Consider the following 21427-nt stretch of genomic DNA (forward strand, 5'->3'; position numbering starts at 1 on the left):
AGGCTGAGGCAGGAGAACCGCTTGAATCCGGGAGGCAGAGGTTGCAGTGAGCTGAGATCGCACCACTGCACTCCAGCCTGGGCGACAGAGGAAGACTCCTCTCAAAAAATCAATCAATCAATCAATCAATCAAAGAAAGAAAGAAAAAGAAAATTACGCTTTTTTAAGGAAATGAATTTTAGAAGTATGACATATATATCACACAAAAGGTACTTTTCAGTTTTAGTCTAAGGGATATGAGGAGCCATTGCCATTAAGGGTCAGGAAGGGGTCACATGGACTCCTGGGAGCAGCAAGGGACTTGATTACTGATTATTAATTTGTCATATTTTCACGATGTCGGCTGTCAGCAAAACATATTTGCCCTATTAGTAAACTATCTAAAGAGAATCTAAGCTCACATACATTTTAGGAAATTAAAAATATAAAATATAACGGTGAAATTGAGACCTTGGATGTCTGCTGCTTCCAACATCGAAAACGCTTTTACATTCCCTTGGTCATATGGCTTTCAAAGCCTGCGTCTGGCTTGGTTCCCAGTTTAGTGTGCTGAGCCCTCGGAACCCGCTCCCTTCCATTCCACACCCTCCGGGATCTCCAATGTGAAAAGGTCTGGCCCCGGGTAGGAGGCTGCAGATAGTCCCCGGGCCCGGGCTCTCGCTGGCCGGCTGCAGCGCGCAGGGTGCCAAGCCCTCCCCTACGAAGTCTGTTTTGTCTCAGGCTGGGCTGAGTCACATAGAATAGATAGATAGTTGATTAGCACATGTCCTCCAGATCATATTATCCGCCTACAAATATAGCCTGTTAGCGCACAGGCACGGGAGGCTTCTTCCGGCTCGGCCGTGCTGCTCAGCGGGTGTAAACAGAGTCTGTGGTGTAAACAGCCGCGGCGGGCAGGCCACGACTGTCAGTGCCCGCCCCCCGGGGCAGGTAAGCACTGGGCGTCCGAGGTGGCCTGCGGGGCGGGAGCAGGGGGCTTGCGCTCCCCGTGGGAGGACGCGGGCGGACGGCCGGTGCCCTGGGCGCTCAGTTGTTTACGCCTTCCTCCGTGCCTTGGTGACCTGCAGTCGGCGGGAGCAACCGGGGTAAACGTCCCTAACCGGACAGCGGCTGGGGCTTAGGCATCGACCGGTATCTGAGGTCCAGGACTATGGTGGGATGGCGAGAAAGGAGAGAGCGTGGGGAGGCGGGTGTCCCCGCGAGTGAATCTTGCTCCGGGTTAGCGGTTCCCCTGCGGGTACTGCCCCGGTGCCCAAGGCTGAGCCCAAAGCTTTCTGGTCCAAAGAGCTGTCCAGGGGAGATAAATCAACTTTGTTTGTGCCCTGAATGGTATGATTGACACATGGCCCTGGCGGGGAAGTCTTTTCTCCCAGCGTCTCACGCCCCCTGGTTTGGGGTTGGGACAGGCGTGAGGCAAGGGCGGAAAGTGACTGGAGACCCAAAGGAGGAGAAATTGTCTGGCTTATTAGCCGCTCTGCCCTGTTGCTAGCTCTTCTGCTGGACCAAACCCTCTCCCAGAACTCAGGGACTGGGGAGTTCCCCCATTATTCACCCAAAGAACCTCTGCTAATCATGCCAGGTGGAGAAAAATCCTCGGATGCTCACATACCTCTTGTTTTTGTCTTTTGTCACTTAATTGGTGACAGCGATTCTTAGTTTCCTTTCTTTTTACTTTAAGTGATTGAGCTTTTTGACCTTACTAGGTGCCAGGTACTGTCTTAAGCCCTTGACACAATGATCCTACGCGATGTTCTCGCCAACTTGTGAGCTCAGTGCTGTTTGCTCCATCACGTCCACAGGAGAACATAAGCTCAGAGAGGTTAGGCCATGTTCTCAGGGACGTGTGGCCAGAGAGTAGGTAGGCAGGGCTCCAGCCCAGGCAACTTGGCCCTGGAACTGCCCTCTTAATCCCGTTTGGACCCTCTGCCTCCCCTGGCTGAATTTTGTAGCTTAACAAATTACAATAAAATTAATCAGATGTCCCCAGGGAAACTGTGATCATGTGGCATAAATGTCATTTAATTCAGGATTTGGCTGACTATTCTGACCTTACTTGACTATTTAGCTCCCTATTTACCTCCATTTCTATCAGAAAACTCATTCGTTCATCCCAACCCTGGTGTCCAGGCAGTGGCCTTAAGTGAGGATAGAATGGAATTTGTGAGTCACCAAAGATCCTTGGTTGTCATATTATTGCCCATTGTATCTTGGTGCCCCCAGAAATTCCCATGGGTTACAGTTGTTCTCTTGGATGCAGCAAGGCTGATGATAGAGGTTTTCCTCACATTGATGACACACCTGGAAGGGCGCCGTGGAGGGGAGCTCTGAGAGGCAGGTGTGGAGAAGAGAGCCTCTCTCTGCATGGCTGGTTCAGGTGACCTCTGGCATTAGCTTTGTCCTCCTCTCCTGCTCCATCTCTTGCTCCTGTCCCCCTCCCAGCCTCACAGAGGGAGCACCAAGAATGGCTTGGCACCTGCATGATGAGGTGACTCTCCTCCCAGACTCCCCTAGATCCTTCTTAGGATGCTCTGAGGGGTTAACCCTGCACCCGCTCCACACCTCCCACCCAGCAACCCAGTGTCATTTGACAAGAAGGGAGAGGACTAGATGACTGGAAAGCCCCCCTCCCCCTAGCATATGACTTCTGAGTGGAGACTACTGCCCTGGTGCCAGGGGACATGTTTTTCCAGTCATGCCCTCTGGCTCTGGAAGCGGATGGCTCTGTAGAGTGGATGACTGTAAAGTGGATGGCTCTGTCAAGTGGTTCTGATATAACTGGGTTGGGGAGTGGGGCGTGGAAAGTTATTCAGTCAAACCTGCACTGTTAGCCCTTTCCCGTTCCTCAAGGTCCGGGCGGGACTCTCCCAACTGCTTCCCCTACCCTTTCTCTTTTGGCTCCTACAGGGGTTGGTTCAGCCTCTGTTGTCTAATGAACGTGCTGCGCTGAAAGATATCCTTTGATGCTCTCCCCTCTAGATTGGGAACTTGGAGGCATGGACAAAGCTTCTGTCTGTCTGCATTTTATGAGCACCCATAAATGTCACTTAGGGTTCCTAGGCATTGAAAAACAGAAATACACACTAAGTACGCTGGCTCAGCACACACAGTTTCTGTGTTGAGGTTCAGAAGCAGGAGACTGGCATCTGTAGCCCTTGGACTACTCAAAACCCCTCATTTGATGGCCATAGCACACCTCTCTCTGCAAGGGCTTGGACAAGATGATGGAGAGGCCCCTCCAGTTCCCATCATATGCTACAAATGACCTGCTCAGCTGAACTCATGGGGACCAGGCTGTGAACCCAAGTCTGGGGACTCCCAGGTGGCTGCTCCTGTCAGTAAACTGTGGCTCGTCTATGGCTTGGTCCATGGACATATAAAATATAATGGATCAAATACTTTAACTTCATTAAGTGTTGTGATGTAAATAAACAGTAGACTGAGAAATAAAATAACAGGTGGGTTTACTTTAGATGAGGAGGCCGGGAAGGCGGGACAGGAGAAACATTTAAGGTGGGTTCCAGGGGTGTGGGGAGGAAGCCATGTGACTGGGGGAGGAATGTTCTAGGCTAAGGGAGCAGTGTGTGCTGAGCTCTGAGGGGGAAGAGGCAAGGGGTGGACAAGCACTGAGGAGGGGAGCAGGAGTATGAGGCGGGATGGGCTGGCTGAGGGCAGACCATGCCAGGGGCTCACTGCCTTTGTGGAAAGCTGGGATCTCATTGTCATTTCAAAGGCAGGCCTCGGGGGGATTTGTGCCAGGTGGTGGCATGATCTAGTTCTCACTGGAAAGTGACTCTCACTATTGACTAGAAGATGGTTTGGATGGAGTTGATTGGGAAGCCAGGAGACCAGTTAGGAGGCCTTTCCACAACTGAGGCAAGGCGTGACACTAATTGGTGGTGAGAAATGCATGCCCTCTAAGATGTAGGTGATAACTGGATGTGTGGATGAACGTGTGTGCACACGTGCATGTGTGTGCATGCCGTCTGCATAGTGGGTGGGCAGAGTGAGGAAACGAAGCAAAAGAAGTGACTTCTGGCTGAGCGTGGTGGCTCATACCTGTAATCCCAGCACTTTCAGATGCCGAGGCGGGCAGATCACCTGAGGTCAGGAGTTCAACACCAGCCTGGTCAACATGGTGAAACCCCATCTCTACTAAAAATACAAAAAGTAGCCAGATATGGTGGCTTGTGCCTGTAATCCCAGCTACTCAGGAGGCTGAGGAAGGAGAATTGCTTGAACCCAGGAAGTGAAGTTTGCTTGAACCCAGGAAGTGAAGTTTGCAGTGAGCCAAGATTGTGCCACTGAACTCCAGCCTGGGTGACAGAGTGAGACTTTATCTCAAAAAAAAAAAAAAAAGAATCAACTTCTAGATCTTCTAGATTATGATGGAGTCATTCCTGAGGTGTGGAATTAAGGGAGGCCCAAGATGGACAGATTCTAAAGGAGCAAGTTTGGAGAACATCATGTTTCTTTCAGATATGTGTGAGATATCCAAGGGCATATTCAAGGAGGCAGCTGAACATGGACACCAGATGGCACCAGAAGTTAAGACTGATTTTTATAAGTGCCTTATAAAAATCCACTGTCTTGGTTATTTATTGCTGCATAACAAGTTACCCCCAGGCGTAACAGTTTAGAATAACAAACATTTATTATCTCACAGTTTCTGAGAGTCAGAAATCCGGGGCATTTTAGCTGAGTGTTTCTGGCTTAGGGTCTCACGAAGTTGTGGTCAAGATGTCCACAGGGGCTGCCGTCATCTGAAGGATTGACCGGGGCTGGAAGATCTGCTTTAAAGACGGCCCGCTCTCATGGCTGTTGACAGGAGGCCTCAGTTCCTTTCCTCGTGAAGCTTTTCCACAAGGCTGCTTGAGCATCGTCATGACATGGCAGCTGACTTCCTAGAGTGAGTGAACTGATAGAGAGTGAAGACCTAGACTCAGAAGCCACACACCATTACTTTTACCACATTCTAGTCATTAGAAGTGAGTCACTAAGTCTAGCCTACGCTCAAGAGGGGAGGAATTAAGTTCTACCTTTTTAAAGGGAAGAATGTGAAAGACTTTGTGGGTATAGTTTAAAACCATCACATCCACCAAAACAAAATATTTTACATTTTATTGTCCACTAAAGCTAGGATCAGTAAACTATAACCTGCAGGCCTGGCACCTGTTTGCATATGGAATGTGGCCCTGCTGGAGCATCTGGGGACCAAGCTGGAGTATTTTCTTCTGTCTCTATTCCCCCGCTGCTCTCAGCGTCTGTCCACCTGGCCAGCTGTACCTTGCTGCAGGCCAGGGCCAACCCTGGTTGCCATCTACACATTGGAGACTCTATTGTTAGCAACTGCCAGGCTCCAAGCAATGGAATCTCAGTTCAGGAGCTGGTGACTTAGTAGGTCACCTTGCCTCCAGTCAGCTGTCCAACTTGTGATGACTGGAGGAGAGCAGGACACACAGGCACCTGTCTGGGTGATACTGGGGCAGAGAGAGAAATGGACTGTAGCAGGCTCACTCTCCGGCCCCTTCCCCTGCCAACCTCTCCCCTCTCTTTTTGTTTTTTTGAGACCCAGGCTGGAGTGCACTGGTGCAATCTCAGCTCACTGCAACCTCCGCCTCACAGGCTCAAGTGATCCTCTCACGTCAGCCTCCTTAGTAGCTGGGACCACAGATGCATGCCACCACCCAGCTATTTTATTTATTTATTTTATTTTCTATTTTTAGTAGAGACAGGGTTTTGCCATGTTGCCCAGGCTGCTCAAACTCCTGAGCTTAAGCAATCCACCTGCCTCAGCCTCCCAAAGTGCTGTGATTACAGGTGTGAGCCGCCACGCCCAGCCCCCCTGCCCCTCTTTCACCATACCTGCTAGGCCTTTCCCTCTTGGGCTAGTCCCTCTTGTTCTGAGGATGTTTTTGGCAAGCAGCAGCTGGACATGAAACATGCTCACTACTCTGGATGGTGCTCTGGAGGCAAGCAGGGAGAGGCTCGCCAGAGGGTTCTCTTTTGTTATGTAAACACCTGCATATATCTTCAATTTTGCTTGTTGGCCTGCAAAACCTCAATTATTTACCATCAAGTTTTCTGAGCCCCGCACTAAAGCAAAAGATTTTCCAGGCATTATTTTCCTTAATCCAATCTTTGAGAGTGTGCTGATGGTTAGCATTTTCACTCAGGAGCTGGAACACTAAGTATCTGGGAGTCCTTGGACTAGAGAGGAACATGGCTGATGACACTCTGTGGCCCCAGTGTTCTTTCCTTTGGGTGAGAGATGCCACTGTTCTCCTTCTGTCTCATCATTGCTGGCGTTTTCTTCTTTGGAAGACGCTCCGTGACTGTGGACAGTGTAGCCCAAATGGAGGGAGGCTTGTTTTCATAATTCTGCTATAACCACACAAAACCAGACCCACAGCAGGGAACCGGAATCAGATGCTGTCTTGGAACCATGACACTTTGTTGTCAAATTCAATGAGGGTCCAGGCTGAAGCTTGGCACTTAGGCGGCTTTGTAGAATCCACTTGGTTGTAAAGTTTCCTATTTGCTTTGTTTGTATTGCGGGTCAGCTGACTGGATACCATAGAGGTTAATTTTTCCCTTTTCTGTGTTGGTGCAGTATATGATGATGACATTTCTATAGTCCTAGAGAAAGTTAATGCTTAGGACATTATATTCTATGTCTCTGCCTGAAAGACTGTGCTGACTAGGGTTTATTCTACAAAGAAGACATTAACTTTGTAAATTTGCTAGGAGATCTCGCCCCTGAGCTGCTGAAGGACTGGCACCTGTGTCTGTCCCTGACAACTGCATCCTGTGGGCTCCCCAATGTGGCTTCTCCCCTGGATGGAGCATCTCCTACTTACCCTGGACTGACACACAGACTCTCACTTGAAACTACTTTCCCAGTCTCAGCACCCACCCATGAGCTACTACCTTCTAGGTTAAGGTAAAATTTGTCCAGTTGTCTAGAGAGGTCTGGACTCAGCCCTGTCCTACATGGGATGCCAGGGGCTGGGCTGGACCTGGCACTTAGAACCTTGTATTTCATAGCTTCCCAGCACCTCTGGACATCACATGTAAATCTCTAGCAAATGTGGTCATCACCTACTGTTCTTAGAGTCTCCAGTTTGCATTATACATGTTTGCAAACAAAACTTCATCTTATAGGTAAGATGCAGATTTAAATCCTGGCACATTAAAAGCCCCCTTAATTGTATAAGAGAACCTCTTTTCCTGCTTTTTAAAACACAGGGAAAACGGTGAACATGGTTAGATGACAGACAGGATATACTCTTTCTCACCAAAATACTCAGTGTAGTAATGACTTCTAACTACTTAAAAATATGTCAGGGCCTTTGGTAATTAAATTTCAGAATTCCAGGAATTTATCAAAGATGATTAAGCCATTTTTTGTTGACATGATAAAATATTTAGAACACAAAGCCATCAAGAAGAGACCATTCCTCTAAGATGGGAACTAGAATTACATTTATCTAAGTTAATGCATAGAAATTAATAAGCAATGATTTTTAAGATGTAGGAGCAGTTAATGTACAGCTCTGGCTACTTGCCAAGAGCTAACTGGCCTAAGGAAATGAAAGAACCTCAACAACAGAGTCTGTGATGTGTCTGGTTGATCTGGAGAACACGAGCCCTGTGTATAGGGAGTAATTCTTCCAGCTTCAGTTACTCTGGCTGGCAGGGCTGCCCACGCTGCTCAAATGCAGTTAACTTTACTTTGGCTTTTTTGGTTTACGTGGAGACTTGGGTTCTGTACAGAGATTTCCTCCAAAAAGCTAGGCTGATTGATTCTTTTCAGTGTTTCTTCACTACTGGCTGTGGACTTTGATCTTTTTATTTTCAGGCTGATGCGTAGTGTTCCTTTATGGAAACTTTTAAGTCGAAAGTTGAAGCCTTAATGAAGTAAGATCTTTGCAGGTTAGATACTCCTGAGCTGAAGATAACAGAGTAAGAAAAGTGGTAAAAGAAAAATTAAATGCACTTCTTTTACCTATCATTTTTATGGTAGACATTTGAAATTTAGCCTTTTAGTGATTTTGAAATATGCAATACATTGTTATTGACTATAGTCGCTCAGCTATGCAATAGATTTCAAAACATTCCTCCTACCTATCTGAAACTGTACCTTTTGACTAGTAACTCCCCATTCCCTTCCTCCCCGGCCCCAACCTCTTTCTACACTCTACTACTACGAGTTCAACTTTTTTAGGTTTCATATAAAGTGAGACATACAGGGAACTTTCCTTTTCTGACTAGAGGAGCTGTAGCCCAAGAGTGAAACAAACCGTCACGCTCTCTTACTCTCTTAAATCTTAGCTGCTTGGCCGCGACTGTGGGTGCAGTTGTAGGAAGTGCACGGCAGAGCAGGGTAACTACAACACCAAGTTTTGGGCCAGAGGACCGAAAAAGGGAACCCAGCGATCTGGAAAGGACTAGGGAGCTCACAGACAGGGAGGAATTTGGAGAAAACAGCTCCGTAAGTTTGTTCCTGGGCGCCTCCCCGAGTTGCGCATGCGTGGATCTGACCCTAAGCACGCCAGAGATGTTAGACCTGAACACGGGGATAGACCTTCAGCCACGCCGAGACTGGCCACTGGGTGGCGCACACGGAACATAGCTGAATAGCACCACGAAGACTGAAAACGGACCTGACATGGGGATCACAACCCACAGAAGGCAGGTTGGAGTTTGAGATCTGAACTCAACCAAATTGGTTACCTACGGTGTCAGTTATCAGCTTACTGCCTCTCAGCTTTGAATGCGCCACTCAATAAATATACCCTGTGTTTTACAATGGCATTCCTTTAAATGTTGGTCCTTTAAAGTGAGCGCAGTGCTATGCTTTCTCAGTAGAAGGCACTGGAGGGACAAGACTTCCTGCCCTTTTTTAGCGTGGGCTGGGGGTCAGCAGTGTGCATGTGAGAATATCCATCGGAACCTGCTCCAAGCATGGGCTCAGGACAGTCCCTTTGCGACTTTGTATCCTTGGCCTTGCAGTCACCTTTCTACAGCTCTCTTGAGCCAGAAAACAGAGCCCTTGTGCAGCCCACCTGCTCCGAAGACCCCCTGCCTGCGCTTGTATTTCGACTTTCTTCGTAAGCCTCCATATTACCTGCACGCAGCTGCCTGCAGCCCTGACGGTCACATGCCAACCTGCCACGCCTTCTGCAAGTGGCTGTGTGGTCCACACACTCTGAAGGCCATCTGTCCCTTCTAACACCTGGACTTCCATCGCATGCCCATGCCACCAGTTGCTGATTAGCTGTTTCTACCTGCACTTGAGGGGGTCGTCTATTAGTTGCCCAGCAACTCCAGACTAGCCTGCCCAAACCGGAGGACTTACCTGCTATCTGATGGGCTGAACCCCTTCCAAGTTGGCCCTTCCTTGGATACACTCCCTCAGCCCTAGGGTATGAATGGAAAGACAGAAAAATATCAACACAGAAACAGAAGATATAAATAACTCATTGGAAATTTTAGAAATAAAACAGACAATAACTGAAATAAAATACTGGATAGGCTCACAAACATAATGGAGATGGCATAGGGAAGAGCCAGGAAACTTGAAGGTAGATTACTGAGTATTACCAATCTGAAAATAAAAGAGAAGAAAATATTTATCTAAAATGAACAAGCCCTCAAGAATCTATGGAACAATACTGAAAAGTCTAATATTTGTGTCATCATAATTCCAGAAGGAGAGGAGAAAGAGTGTAATGCAGAAAAAAAATTCCAAGAAATAATGGCTGAAAATCCCCAAATTTGGCAAAAGATATAAATCAAGTGATTAAAAAAGCCAAACAAATCCAAATCAGGATAATCTCCCCAAAAATCCATGCCCAGATATAATAATTAACCTGAAGAAACTCAAAGATGAAAAAATTTTGCCAGGCGCAGTGGCTCATGCCTGTCATCCCAGCATTTTGGGAGGTTGAGGTGGGGGAATAACTTGTGCCCAGGAGTTTGAGACCAGCCTGGGCGACATAGTGAGACCTCATTGCTGCAAAAAAAAGTTTTTTCTAAGTTAGCCGCACATGGTGGTGCATCCCTGTGTTTCCAGCTACCTGAGAGGCTGAGAAGGGAGGATTGTTTGAGCCTAGGAGGTTGAGGCTGCAGTGAGTTGTGATGGCATCACTGCACTCCAGCCTGGGTGACAGAGTGAGATCTTGTCTCTGGAGGGGGAAAGAGAAAAAAAAAAAGAAAGTAGCAAGAGAAAAATGATGCATCCCCTATAGGAAAGTGTGATTCAAATTATTTCAGATTTCTAATCAGAAACTATGGATGCCAGAAGAAAGTAGCACAACATTCTAAAGGTGCTGATTAATAGAAAAGAAAAGATTGCTTTCAAATTCTATATCCAGCAAAAATAATATTTATGAATGGAGGTAAGAAAAAGACATCCTCAGTTGAAGGAAAACAAAATATGTCAGCATATTTTCTCTAAAATAATTGTTAAGGCAAGTTTTTAGATAGAAGGGAAATGATAACAGAGGTAAACTTGAACAGCAGGAAGGAAGGAACATCAACATATAAATACCAAGATAAATATAATGGACTAGTTTTTTCCTCACGAGTTCTTTAAATTTGATGATTGGCAGCCAAAAATGTAACACTGATTGACATAATACGTAAGACAACTGCAACATAAAGGTGAGAATGTTGGAGGACCTATATGGTGGTAAGATTTTTACATCTCACTTGAAGTGGTAAAATACTGTTTCTAAGTGGACTATGAAAAAGTAAGTATGTATAATAATTCTTAGGGCAACCATAAAACAAGAGAAAAAACTACCCAAAGAGACATAGTAAAATATACAATAGAGAAAATAAAATGGAATACTAAAAAATGTTCTGAGAAAAGAAGGCAGGAAAGTGTAAAAGAGGAAAACAAAAGAGGGATCAAATAGAAAAAAAGTAATAAAATGACAGATTTAAATCCAGACATACAAGTAATTATATTAAATATAAATGGCATACACACATCAATTAAAAGACAGAGATAGTAAGAATTGGTTAAATAAATGATCCAGCAATAGTCTGTCTACAAAATCTCACATCAACTATAAGCATATAGTTAGGTTAATACAAAATGATGCACTTAAGAAAGTGAAAAGCAACTCACAAAATGGAAGAAATTTTTTGCAAATTATATACCTGGTAAGGGACCTATATCTGGAATATATAAAGTACTACTGCAACTTAACAATAAATAAAAAGACCAATTAACCCAATTAAAAAAGGGGAAAGGATCTGAATAGACATTTCGCCAAAGAAGATATATAAATGCCTAATAAGCATATGAAAATATGCTCAACATCATTAGTCATCAGGAAAATGCAAATCAAAGCAACAAGATACCTCTTCACAACTACTAGGATGGCTATAATAAAAAAAGACAGATAATAATAAGTGTTGGTGAGGATGTGGAGAGAGAGGAATACACTGCTGGTGGGAATGTAAAATGATGTAGCTGCTTTGGAAAACAGTCTGACAGTTCACAGAAAGGTTAACTATAGAGTTATCATGTAACCTAACAATTCTCCTTTATATTTACCCAAGATAAGACAACAAATATACACACAAAAACTTGTGCATCATTTTAACTTTTGTCAAAAATCTCCTTTAGGTAAAACAATTTTTTTTTTTTTTTAGATGGAGTCTCACTCTGTCTCCCAGGCTGGAGTGCACTGGCACGATGTTGGCTCACTGCAACCTCTGCCTCCCAGGTTCAAGCGATTCTTCTGCCTCAGCCTTCCGAGTAGCTGGGACTATAGGTGCGCACCACCACACCCAGCTAATTTTTGTAATTTTTAGTAGAGATGGGGTTTCACCGTATTGGCCAGGGTGGTCTTGAACTCCTGACCTCATGATCCACCCACCTCTGCCTCCCAAAGTACTGGGATTATAGGTGTGAACCACCATGCCTGACCTCCTTTAGGTAAAACAATTCTAAAGGAGACAAAGGCAGTCTCAGGCTGGGCAGAGTGTCTCATGCCTGTAATCCCAGCACTTTGGGAGGCCTGGGTGGGTGGATTGCTTAAGCCCAGGAGTTTGAGACCAGTCTGGGCAACATAGTGGGACCACCATCTCTATAAAAATGCAAAAATTATCTGGGCGTAGTGGCACATGTCTATAGTCCCAGCTACTCGGGAGGTGGAGGTAGGAGGAATGCTTGAGCCTGGAGGGTTGAGGCTGCAGGGAACTGTGATGGTGTCACTGCATTCTAGCCTGGGCAACAGAGTGAGACCCTGTCTCAGGAAAAACGAAACAAACAAACAAACAAACAACAAACAAAGGCAGTCTCAGACATCAGAAATCAAAGGAAAGAAGGGAATAAATTAGGTCTGCATTGTCAGCTCTTTAGAGTAAAATTATACACGTTCATATGTTCAGCTGCACATATAAGCCAGTTCTCCCACTCCTATTGGCATAAGAACGTAAGCGAGTTCTCCCACTCCTATTGGCATAAGAACATAAGCCAGTTCTCCCACTCCTATAGGCATAAGAACATAAGCCAGTTCTCCCACTCCTATTGGCAAGCCATTTATAGAGAGCACACTCTTGAGTCAGAAGATTAAATATTTTGGCCAGGCATGGTGGCTCGTGCCTGTGATCCCAACACTTTGGGAGGCTGAGGCAGGAGGATCACTTGAGCCCAGGAGTTCAAGACCAGCCTGGGTAACGTAGTGAGGCCCCGCTTCTATAAAAAATTAAAAAATTAGCCAAGTGTGGTGACGCACGACTGTGGTTCCAGCTACTTGGGAGGCTAAGATGGGAGGCTCACCTGAGCCCACAAGGTTGAGGCTGCAATGAGCAGTGATTGCACCTGGATCACTGCCCTCCAGCCTAGGGAACAGGTAATACCCTGTCCGAAAAAAAAAAAAGAAAAAGAAAAAGGAAAAGAAGATTAAATATTTGGCTTCATATCCGTGACTGCTATTTAGAAGTGTCTGAAATTAGAGGAGAATGTAGTCACCAACCCTACTATTTAGCAACTGACAATCTGTGTTTGTGCAAACCAGGACATGGATTTAGCAAGATTTTGCTGCTGCAGTTAGGGAATTTCAAAACAATATCTAGAAAGTTACTTTACTTAGATAAGGGACATAAGTATAACTTAGTGGAATGGACACTGAAAGATACTTTTCTGAGCTGATAATTTTTTTTGCAATGATCAAATTACTTAAAACAAAAAGTAAATATAAAGTAGGAAAATAAAAAAGAAGAGAGCTCATTTAGTGTCCTGGGAGCGAAGCAGTATCTTTTATTTACTCATTCATTCATTCACTCACTCATGCATTCCACAATTATTTATGGAGGGCCTACCATGTGCAAGGCTCTACACTAGGTGCCAGGGAAATAGATATAAAATTTTGCAGGGCCTTTCATGTTTCATTTGTTGAAACTGAAAGTAGAGACTAAATCATCTCTAAATTCCCACTGAGATGTGATGGCCAAAATGTACCCAAGTCTGACTTCCCTTGCTCTTGGAAAACCAGGTAAACAGAGATCAACAGTTTGTGAAGGTTCAATCTGCAGGGAAATCTCAGAGGACATGTCTCCAGGCTGTGTGGTCAGTCTTAGGTAGCAGAGTGCTCAGTGGGGCTCAGTGCCATTTTTTTTTTAACTTAATGGTGGCTGGTCTGTGGCCTCAGATGATGAGGGCTGGGGATATTGGGGAGGAGAGGCAGAGACTGGTGGTCACAGAGACTACCCTGGAGAAGAGACATGAGTTAGGTCAGCTGGACTGAGGAAAGAAGGCAGGAGGAAGATGGAAAAGGCAGTCCCAGAAGGGAAGAACTGAGGTGATGGGTTACAGAAGGAAGTCGCTGTTACATGCCTCATGTCCTACACGTACAGGAAGGAAAGAACACTCAAATATATTTAGAATAAATTTCTGCCAACAAAAGGGGACTTCTAGAAAAGCAATTGTAACACTGCCTATGCGAGATTTGTTTTTTGTTTTTAATTTAAATACAACTAAGAAGTTATATTCCATTCTACTTGAGAGAGGAGAGAGGATGTGTGTGCATGCCTGCGTGCGTGTGTGTGTGCACGCGCCTGTGCCTTGTGATTAATTCATCTAACTTATCCTTGATTATGTAACAACCTACTGAGAATATTAGGTACATATACTAGTGAATTCAGTAGGATGTGGAACCACGAAGTTTCAGGAATCCCCAGGGGTCTTTGGGAGCCTAGTGTCTATCTGAGGGTTAGGGAGACAAGTGTGACCATCTAGAGAAGGTGACCCTAGGGTGAGTGTTGAACTATGACTTACTTACACAAGGTACTGTCAAACCTTAAGAACATTAGCAAACTGTCGTCCTCCCAGCCTGGGGAATAGAGCAAGACCCTGTCTCTACAAAAAATTTAAAAATTAGTTGGGTGTGATGGTGTGAGCCTGTAGTCCCAGCTGCTTGGGAGGCTGAGGCAGGAAGATTGCTTGAGCCCAGGAGGTTGAGGCTGCAGTTGGAGCTATGATCGTGCCACTGCATTCCAGCCTGGGCAACAGAGTGAGACTCTGTCTCAATAAAAACAAAACAAAACAAAACAAAACAAAACAAAACAAAACAAAACCCAACCAGCCAAACAAGCCAAAACCAACCAACCAACCAACCAAACAAACAAAAGAACAAAGCAAACTGTCATCCTTGAAGTAGTAAGGCATATCATCATTTCTTAGGCCAGGTGATTCATTCATATTTCATTTTAAAGTTTATGTTAAAACTGTTTTCTGTTTGTGTATCAAGCTGACATATCTATTTTTTTTAAAATAGGTAATTTCATGCTCCCAAAATGGGACATAAAGTGGTTGTCTTCGACATTTCTGTCGTCAGAGCCTTGTGGGAAACTCGTGTGAAGAAGCACAAAGCTTGGCAGAAGAAGGAGGCGGAAAGGCTTGAGAAGAGTGCCTTGGAGAAGTATGTGTTTTCTCAACCTAGTCTTGTAGCTTGTTTGGTGAATGAGGATTTGGACAGGCAGCAGTTGCGTTGTGAAGGAGGATGCTTTTCTTCTGGGATTTCTCACTGTTGCTAACATTTTCCTCATTAAACTTCAGAGCCTTACACTGTTGCTCAGTACAAATATGCAGTTCCTATGATAGCAACACCCCTGGTTATAAGGACCTACCTACCACCCAGGCACCGTGCCAGGCACGAGGAAGACAGAGATGACGTGATAAATCCCCCTACAGTAAATGCTGTAGCAGGCTGCCTAGCTAGAGTTCACTGAGCTAACTCACCAGGCTGTCTGGCGCTCTGGAGACCATCTGACTGCCGTCTGGGGCAGCTTGGGGTTACTCTGTTGTGCACTTCAGCCCTTCCCCATTGAGCCGAATTCTAGGTAAGATTCATTGTGTTGGTGTCATTTTTACTTGGATGAAATGGTGTCATTTGCCTATCATATACGGTCATGAAATGTGAGTAAAAGAGAGTTATGTATATGAACACCAAGTCGAGTGCTTTGGAAAATTTACAAAGTAGAAAGATTGCAGGTGGCTTTGCATATGTCTGCAATTTTTATTCCCTGTGGAGAAACCAGAACTGGAACTCATGGATGATGCATTAGGGGTGCTGTTTATATAAAATAGACACAATGGGATTCTGATTGGCAGACCCATTCTCAAAGAAAGTCCCAACCCTACATCAAGTTGGCCAATGATGGTATATTTGCACACTTTAAGTTAAAAACAAGATGTGTAGGGGCCGGGCGCAGTGGCTCATGCCTGTAATCCCAGCACTTTGGGAGGCCGAGGCGGGTGGATCACGAGGTCAGGAGATCGAGACCATCCTGGCTAACATGGTGAAACCCCGTCTCTACTAAAAATACAAAAAATTAGCCAGGCATGGTGGCGGGTGCCTGTAGTCCCAGTTACTTGGGAGGCTGAGGCAGGAAGGCAGGATAATAGCATGAACCCGGGAGGCGGAGCTTGCAGTGAGCTGAGATCAAGCCACTGCACTCCAGCCTGGGTGACAGAGCGGGACTCCATCTCAAAAAAAAAAAAAAAATATTCGTAAGGTGCGAATGTATCTACATTCTTGGTTCTCCACTTTTATTAGCTTTTTGGATTAAACAAATACCTATTCTGATCATGCTTGATAATTAAGCTGCTACTGTATTCATCACAGTGGTTTCAGGTGGTTACCACCATCCCTAATTTGCAGATGAGGAAACTGGGACTTAGGTAAGTTGCTCAAGTTCACACACATGGTAAGCGGAAGATGTGGCCAAGCCCTTGCCTCTATGTAATGCTGTAATCACAGGTAGTTAGAACATCTTTTCTCTTGCCACTAATCTGAGATTGTCCAATATGAAGTAAAGGATTGCTTGAGGAGTTTGAGACTCGACTGGGCAACATAGTGAGACTCTGTCTTTACAAACAACAAAAAAGAATTAGAACCCTTAAACCAGAAAGCCCACATGGCAATGCATCCAAGAGACCTACACTCACATAAATCATACAAGGTCCCAGAGCCCAAATTAGCCCTGAGCCCTGCTTCGATTTCCTCCACACACCTAGCATCTGGGGTTACTCTAGACAGAACAAGCTCGCTGCACGGAGGCCCACGCCATTGGCAGTGGGGAGGGGAGTTAGGGAACACCTGTAGCTGATTCAACTTACTGAGGGTCTTGGAAGAGGAGCCACCTGCAGACACCTGGGGTCTGCAAACTGTGTTCTCTTGTCCGCTTTGGAGTGGGATCTGCCCCTTCATCCCTGTCTTTTGTTGTGGTGTTAACAGCTTCGTGCATCTCATGTACATAGGTTTGAGCTTGACTTGGGCTCAGTGTCACTGAGCTTGTGCAGTATCTCATCTTAATCTAAGACGGAAAACTTCTTGGGTATTTATTTGGCTTTTCTAGCCCAAGATAAGAAAAACAGTCACCAAGTTGGCTGGGCAGATAAGGAGGAATGTGAGGTAGGGCTAGGGAGGAATGTGCATGTTTAAGAGAGGAACTTAGTTTCTCAGGCTCCTCAGAAATGGGGGTAAGTAAATTTGCCTTCTTTACAGGTGTTTTTGAGCTTCCATAATATAATTCATACTCTGATCATTAGTACTATTTGAGGGTTAACTTTTCGTTTCTCAGGATCTGTTTACTGTGCAGAGGAGGAAATAATAGGTTGAAAAATTAATGCTTGCCGGATTATAAAAGGCAACTATTTGGTTAATTTAAATTTACTGAAACAAATAAAACCTTCCAGCTTGTTCTGTTACCTCACTTTAGAGTATCTCATCCTGTAATGCTGTAGTTGTTCCATGAAGTATATACCGACACTTAAAAATTATAAGTAGAGATAAAATATGAAATATCACTCTCTCCGAATGAAACTGGATCATTTAGAGCAGAGGTTCCCAAGCCCTGGGCTGGCCTGTTAGGAACTGGGCCGCACAGCAGGACCGCCCGAGCTCCGCCTCCTGTCAGATCAGTGGCAGCGTTAGATTCTCATAGGAGCACAAACCCTTTTGTGAATTGTGCATACGAGGGATCTAGGTTGCCTGCTGCTTATGAGAATCTAATGCCTGATGATCTGAGGTGGAACAGTTTTATCCCGAAACCATCCCCCCAACCCCTCATCCGTGGAAAAATTGTCTTCCATGAAACTGGTCCCTGGTGCCAAAAAGTTGAGGACCGCTGATTTAGAGGGAGAAATTAAAGAGTTATTGTTAGGCTCTAAGTGAAGATTTTCTTCTCCATTGAGGCTGTTTGCCGTCTGGGCTTAAGGAAAAGGTATTTTATTTTCACATTTATTGATTTAATTAGTAGAACTCTAATGGCATTTTTTTGGGTATGTTTATTGAATATTTGGCATTCTACTAAAACTGAGTTGATAGGAAGATTTCACGTTCAATTATACGGGTGATAGAGTGAAAAGACAATGAATTTTATTCATTTAAATTACTCTCAAGGAAGAGAATGGAATTAAAAAAATAGTTTATATTTCCTTCACTTTCCTATCATTAGGTTTCAAAGGGAATAAGATATAAAATATTTAAGAAAGAAAATAAGACATAAAATAAGACAAAAATACTTAAGAAAGAAATAAAAAATAGATTTGGTATATAATTATTTTTAATGGGGTACATCTAATTTTCTTTTTTCTCCGTTTTATATTGGCTGTACCAAAATATGTGAAATATTTATAACAATTTGTAATATGTGCTATAGGAATACTATATTACATAGGGAAGAACTGGTATCATCTCATTATATTGCTAGGATCTGCCCTTAGGTTCAGTCTAAGAAATGAGGAAAGAAAAGGTAGAGACATTAATCTGAAAAGTGCCCACTGAATACAAGAACTTGCAGTGACTGTGCTGTTGGTTTTAAAAATTTTGGAGCGATTGCTTCTAACAGAAGTTCCAGCAGCATGTCTTTGACCTAGAGTCTGCCCCTTGTCCTGACTGCTATAGTAAGATCTAAATCTACAGGTAGATATTTAAAATTCATTTTTATCATATAGTTATAAAACTAAATCCCACGGAAAAGCTAATAAGGAAAAGCAACAATTCCAAGCCCCTACCACATCTCCCAGAGGAGCCCACTTCTCTTTCAGCACTTTCTTCTGCTTTTAAATTCGTATCCCTTCATGTGCTGACACACACACACACACACACACACACACACATATATATATTTTTTAATTTTTTTGAGACAAGTCTCTTTCTGTTGCCCAGGCTGGAGTGCAATGGTGTGATCATAGCTCACTGCAGTCTTGACCTCCAGGGCCTAAGCAGTCCTCCTAGCTCAGCCTCCTGAGTAGCTGGGACTAGAGGCATGTGCCACCAGCCCCGCTTTTTTTTTTTTCTTGTGATTTTTTTGTAGAGACAGGGGTCTCACTTTGTTTCCCAGGCTGGTCTCAAACTTTGGCCTCAAGTGTTCCTCCCACCTGAGCCACCTTACCTGGCAATATTTTTAAATCTATCACTTTCGTTACATTACTTATAGACTTCATATGTAGATCCTGAAGCCCCGACTCATTGATTGCTGGGTACTTTTCCCTGACGCAGCTCACTGGGACTGAGACCTATAGAGCTGTGCCAGCCAGTGCTGTCAGCAAAATACTTTTTTTCAAATGTTCCAGCTTCCCTCAGCTGAATGGCAAGCATGAAACTCCAGCAATATCTGAAATGGTTTCTTAAAAGCAAAACATCTGATTAAGAAGGTGACATTTGCATGTAGACCTGGGGAGCCAGCCTTGTAGAAATCTAAGAACAAGGGTTCCAGGCAGGCAGAACAGCAAATGCAAATGCCCTGAGGCAAGCGTTTTCCCGGATATTCAATGAAGAGCAAGGAGACCAGTGCGACTGCGCCAGAAGATCAAGTGAGGGCAGAGGGGATGAGGTCAGAGCCACAAGGGGAGGGACACAGGTCTGTAGGGCCTTGTAGATCATGCTGTGTGAGAAGAGAAGCCAGTAAGAGGTGTGTGTGGGCAGAGGCATGATGTGATTGACTTTGTAAGAGGCTCACTCAAGCTGCTGGGTGAGTTTGGACCACAGGGAGGCAGGGGTGGTGACAGTAAGCAGAAGATAGTGGCTTGGACCAGCGTGGAAGCAGTGAAGATGATGAGGAGTGGATGGATTCTGATAAAACTGGCCATATTTGTTGATGGATTTGATATGTGGTATGAAGGAAAGCATGGAGTCAAAGATGACCCTGAGATTTTTGGCCAGAGCTGCTGGAAGCCTTTTACTGAGTTTTGGGGTCGAAGATCAGGAGTTTGTGCTGATCAGAAGTTTGTCACTGGGATCACACGTTAACTTTGAGATGCCTTTTAGGCATCCAGGTGGAGATGTTGGAGAGGCAGTTTGATACAGGAGGCTGGATTCAATGAGAAAGTCTTGGCTGGAGATATACATGTGAGCATGGTCAGTATATAGATGTATTTAAAGCCACAAGCTGGAAGGTATCTAAAGAACGAGTTCAGACAGGGAAGAGGCCCAAGGGTTGGGTGTTGGGCACTTGGAAATCCAGAGGCTGAGAAGATGAGGAGGAAGCAGCACAGTGTCTAGAGAGGTAGGAGGGTAACCAGCAGAGTGAGGCATCCTGGAAGCCAAGTGCCAAAAAACCTTCGAGGAGGAGGAAGTGATTGGCTGTGTCAAATGCTACAGATGGATCAGATAAGATGAGGACTGGGATTTGCCCACTGGGTTAGCAACGTGGTGGTCATTGATGACCTTGATGAGAGGCTTGTTTCAAAAGACAAGTGAGGGTGACTGAAGTGGATTCAACAGAGAATGAGGGAGAAGAGAATTGTAGCTATGAGCAAGGACAACTCTTTCATGGAGTTTTGCTATAAAGTGGAGCAGAGACACAGGCCCATGGGAGACATGGAGTGGGGTTAAGGATGGGAGAAATAACTGCATATTTGTGCACTGAAGAGAAGGATGCACAAGCGGAAATACTGATGAGGGAGAACTTCTGTGGTAATGCCCTTGAATCAATGGGAAGCTGGCCCTTGTGATCATGGGCAGGGTTTGGCCATCGGTAGGATCTTGGAGTGTTCTTCCAGGGGAACAGAAAGGAAGGCAGAGGCTATGGGAACAGATGCAAATAGGTGGTGTAGATGCCCAGGGAGTTTGTGGAAATTCTGTTGTCTTTCATCTCTTTTCTCTGGGAACCAGGAAGTTCACATCATGAGTTGAGAATGAGGATGGGGTGGGTGGTAATGGAGTTTTGACTGAAAGGGAGAAAATGTGAAACAGTCATCTGGGGCTTGGGAAGAGGAATAGTCTTGGGAGGTATGGTATGACTCCTGGGCAACAGTGAGGGGCCCCTGAGTTAGTGGTTATCCATTCAAAGCCAGACCAGTGTGCAAGGTTGTGAGTTTTCCTTCATCTCATTTACTGTGTGGGGGCAGGTGTAGAGCAGGGAGATAATGGGATACAAACTAAACTGTGATTTGTTCAAGTGATGGCAAGAGAGGGGCAAGGGAGTTAAGGATGGATGCCAGGAGATGATTACAATGGGAGCCATGAAATATATTTTTATGAAAGGCCTATTGAAGGGTAATTGATGTCCAATGAATGATTCACATTTAAAGTGTACAATCTGAAAAATTTTGACATATGTATTCCCCCATAAAACTGTCAATGATCATATTCATCACTTTTTTTTTTTTTTTTTTGAGATGGAGTCTTGCTCTGTCGCCCAGGCTGGAGTGCTGTGGCTGGATCTCAGCTCACTGCAAGCTCCGCCTCCCAGGTTTATGCCTTTCTCCTGCCCTAGCCTCCCAAGTAACTGGGACTACAGGCGCCCGCCACCTCACCCAGCTAGTTTTTTGTATTTTTTTTTTAGTAGAGATGGGGTTTCACCGTGTTAGCCAGGATGGTCTCGATCTCCTGACCTCGTGATCCACCCATCTCGGCCTCCCAAAGTGCTGGGATTACAGGCTTGAGCCACCGCGCCCAGC

The 21427-nt window shown here is 44.9% G+C and overlaps 1 protein-coding gene across 1 annotated transcript in view; it reads left to right on the plus strand.

The window, feature by feature from the left end:
* Positions 1 to 575: 575 nt before the first annotated feature.
* The window catches only part of LRRC2 (leucine rich repeat containing 2), a 59408-nt gene continuing 38556 nt past the window's right edge, over positions 576 to 21427 (plus strand). The window contains exons 1-2 of the mRNA XM_011981149.1: positions 576 to 930; positions 14796 to 14939. Coding sequence (XP_011836539.1) covers positions 14815 to 14939 — 125 coding nt within the window. The 5' untranslated portion in view covers positions 576 to 930; positions 14796 to 14814. The remainder of the gene's footprint in view (positions 931 to 14795; positions 14940 to 21427) is intronic.

Source organism: Mandrillus leucophaeus, unplaced genomic scaffold, assembly GCF_000951045.1.
Source record: "Mandrillus leucophaeus isolate KB7577 unplaced genomic scaffold, Mleu.le_1.0 Scaffold22, whole genome shotgun sequence".
In the NCBI taxonomy this organism is placed as follows: Eukaryota; Metazoa; Chordata; class Mammalia; order Primates; family Cercopithecidae; genus Mandrillus; species Mandrillus leucophaeus.